The sequence below is a fragment of the Plasmodium reichenowi genome, chromosome 14, assembly GCF_001601855.1.
Source record: "Plasmodium reichenowi strain SY57 chromosome 14, whole genome shotgun sequence".
Classification (NCBI taxonomy): Eukaryota; Apicomplexa; class Aconoidasida; order Haemosporida; family Plasmodiidae; genus Plasmodium; species Plasmodium reichenowi.
Genome location: NC_033659.1, coordinates 567,953 through 570,897, shown reverse-complemented (window position 1 = coordinate 570,897; position 2,945 = coordinate 567,953). Strand labels below are relative to the sequence as shown.

Below are 2,945 nucleotides of genomic sequence, written 5' to 3'. Positions count from 1 at the left end.
AAAAAAAAAAAAAAAAAAAAAAAAAAAAAAAACGAATATATTTATTATTTAAAATGAAAAAATAATAAAAAAAAATGTAGAACAAAAATTAATACACATAAAAATATATATCAGCAATATATATATATATATATATATATATATATATTATTTTAAAAATAAATTTTAATAAATTAATAAAAATACGAATTATAACAAGCTTAAAAATAAACATTAAAAATTCTTCTAAATAATGGTTTTATTGGTTATTCAATAAGGTTTAAAAAAAAAAAAAAAGAAAAGGAAGCAAATTAATATAGCTCCATAATTTTTATTTTGTAGGTATCATATGAATTAATAATAATACGTTAGAAGAAATTAATTGGAGAATAAATATGAATAAAATAAATAAATAAATATATATATATATATATTATGCTTTAAAAAATAACTTAAAAAAAAAAAAAATGAAGGGAAAACATCTACATAAAAATATATAAGCATATATAATTATGTGTATTCCTTCTTTTCAATTATTTACAAAAGCATATGTGAAAAAATATATCAGCATAATATCTATCTATACATATATATATATATATATATATATATATATATTCATGTTAATAATATTTTAATTTTATATCAAACTTTTCAATTATATAATTCAACATTATGTTATTTAATTATTTTAATAAGAAAAGAATAAAAAAAAAAAAAAAAAAAAAAACAATTATAAGTATTAAAATATATAGAATAAAAAAGATAATTATTTATTTATTTTTTTTTTAATTTATTTGTTTTTGTAATAACATATAAAAATCAAAAGGAAAAAAAAAAAAATTTTACACAAACTCTTACAATGTGGAGAAATATAGAAAACATGTAATACATAAAATTTTCCAACCTTTTTTTTCTGCTTTTTTTTTTTTTTTTTTTTTTTTTGTATAAAATAAAATAAAATAAGTAAAAAAAAAAAATTGTGTATCCTCAAAGGAAAAAAATAAATAATAAAACAATAAAACAGAATAATAAAACAGAATAATAAAAATTAAATGTACTAAAAAATATATACTTATTTTTATTATAATTTACAATGGTACGTGTTGATATAATATTTTATTATATATTATTTTTTATTTTATTTTTTTTAAATATTTTTAAGAAAATTACGAATTTACGTGCATAATATAAATAATTAAAAATAAATATATTAACATGATTTTTTTTTTTTTTTTTTCATTAAATTTACGTACGACTATTGCATTTACTGTACACCTTTTTTATTAATTTTTTTTTTTTTTTTTCTTTTATATATTGATATGAGGAGAATATAATTTTATTTTATGAAATTTTGACATTTTTTTATTAAGTTTTTTCCATTTTCTCTTTTATTTTTTTAATTTTTATATGTCTATATAAAAAATATATTCATAAAATATTTTATATATATAATAAATAATAAAATATATTATATATATTTATTTATTTTTATAAAGGTGGATACATAATGTGTGCCACTGTTTTTTATTTTATTAAAAAAAAAAATTTTTATGTTATAAATATATTTTTTTTATTTATCCAAAGGTAATATAGTTTTTATTCAATAATATTTCTTCAAAAAATAAAATAAAATAAAATAACAGAAAAGTAAAGTAAAGAAAAGAAAAGAAAAAGTTATTTTGATCCAATAAAAATAATATTACAAATTGTAAATATTTATTAAAATTTTTTTTTTTTTATATAAATATTCAAGTGAATATTTTATGTGTCCGCATTTAAAATAGGAGAGTGAAGTTGTATAATTTGATATATATATATATATATATATATATATATATATATATATACATATATTTTTTTTATAATATAAAAATATTAAAGTTATAATAATATAGGTTGTAATTCTTAATAAACAACAGAAAAAATAAATAATAAAAAAAAAGAATTATGAAATAAAAAAAATGTATTATGGTACATATAAATTACAATTGTATCATTAATTTATAAATAAGGTATTTTATATAAATTAAGAGTTTGTCTTAAAAAAAAAATATATATATATATATATAATAAATAAACAACAAAAAAAATAACTACATAATGCATAAATATTCTACTAAATAAATAAATATATATATATATATATATATATATATATATATATATATGTGCCATTATGTAAAATAAAAAATTAACACATTATAATAAATATACGTTTAAATAAATCATGACTGTTTTAATGCCTCATTAAATTTGTTCAACATTATATCACACATATTTCCTAAATCATCTAGCGATTCTTTTAAAATGTCTATAGCTGGTTTTCCTTAAAAAATATATATATATATATATTTATATATATGTATAAAGGGGAAGAATAATATATGCATTACATAGACAATAAAGAGTTCTTTTTCTTTTTACTTTTATTTTTCTTCTTATTTTTCATTATCATTATAATTTCTCACTTTCTCATTTTTTAAAATATTTTATTTTTTACCTGTTGTCTGAATTCTAACATTAATTTCAGGTTGAGTTGGATGAGGTACTGTATATCCTGCAAATTCCACACCTTCTTTTTGTAACAAAATACAACGCAAACAATTTCCTATATTGAGAAAAAAAAAAAAAAAAAAGAAAAAAATATTATATATATATATATATATATAAGTATATATTTATATTAGGTGGGAAAGATAAGTTCATAAATGCAAAATTATATAAAATTATCGAAATATAGATATAGTAAAAATATACTCTCTGAATAATCATTTGACGATAAAGTATGTTTAAAATAGTGAATTCACATTATGAAAAATTAAATTTACTCCATAAAACATTCATTTTATAAAATATTAACTATTGTGGTGTACAATATATATATATAAAATATACTAACATACAATGATATATATATATATATATATATATATATACATATATTTTTTTTTTTTTTTTTTTTT

General features: G+C 14.1%; 1 protein-coding gene across 1 annotated transcript; it reads right to left on the bottom strand.

Moving 5' to 3' along the window:
* Positions 1-2,207: 2,207 nt before the first annotated feature.
* Positions 2,208-2,590, bottom strand: PRSY57_1414500 (DNA-directed RNA polymerase I/III subunit, putative; the record flags this gene model as incomplete). The annotated part of the gene is made up of 2 exons (XM_020115277.1): positions 2,208-2,308; positions 2,483-2,590. Coding segments are annotated over 2 exons (209 nt in total), but the record flags the coding sequence as incomplete, so codon positions are not given.
* Positions 2,591-2,945: the final 355 nt, after the last annotated feature.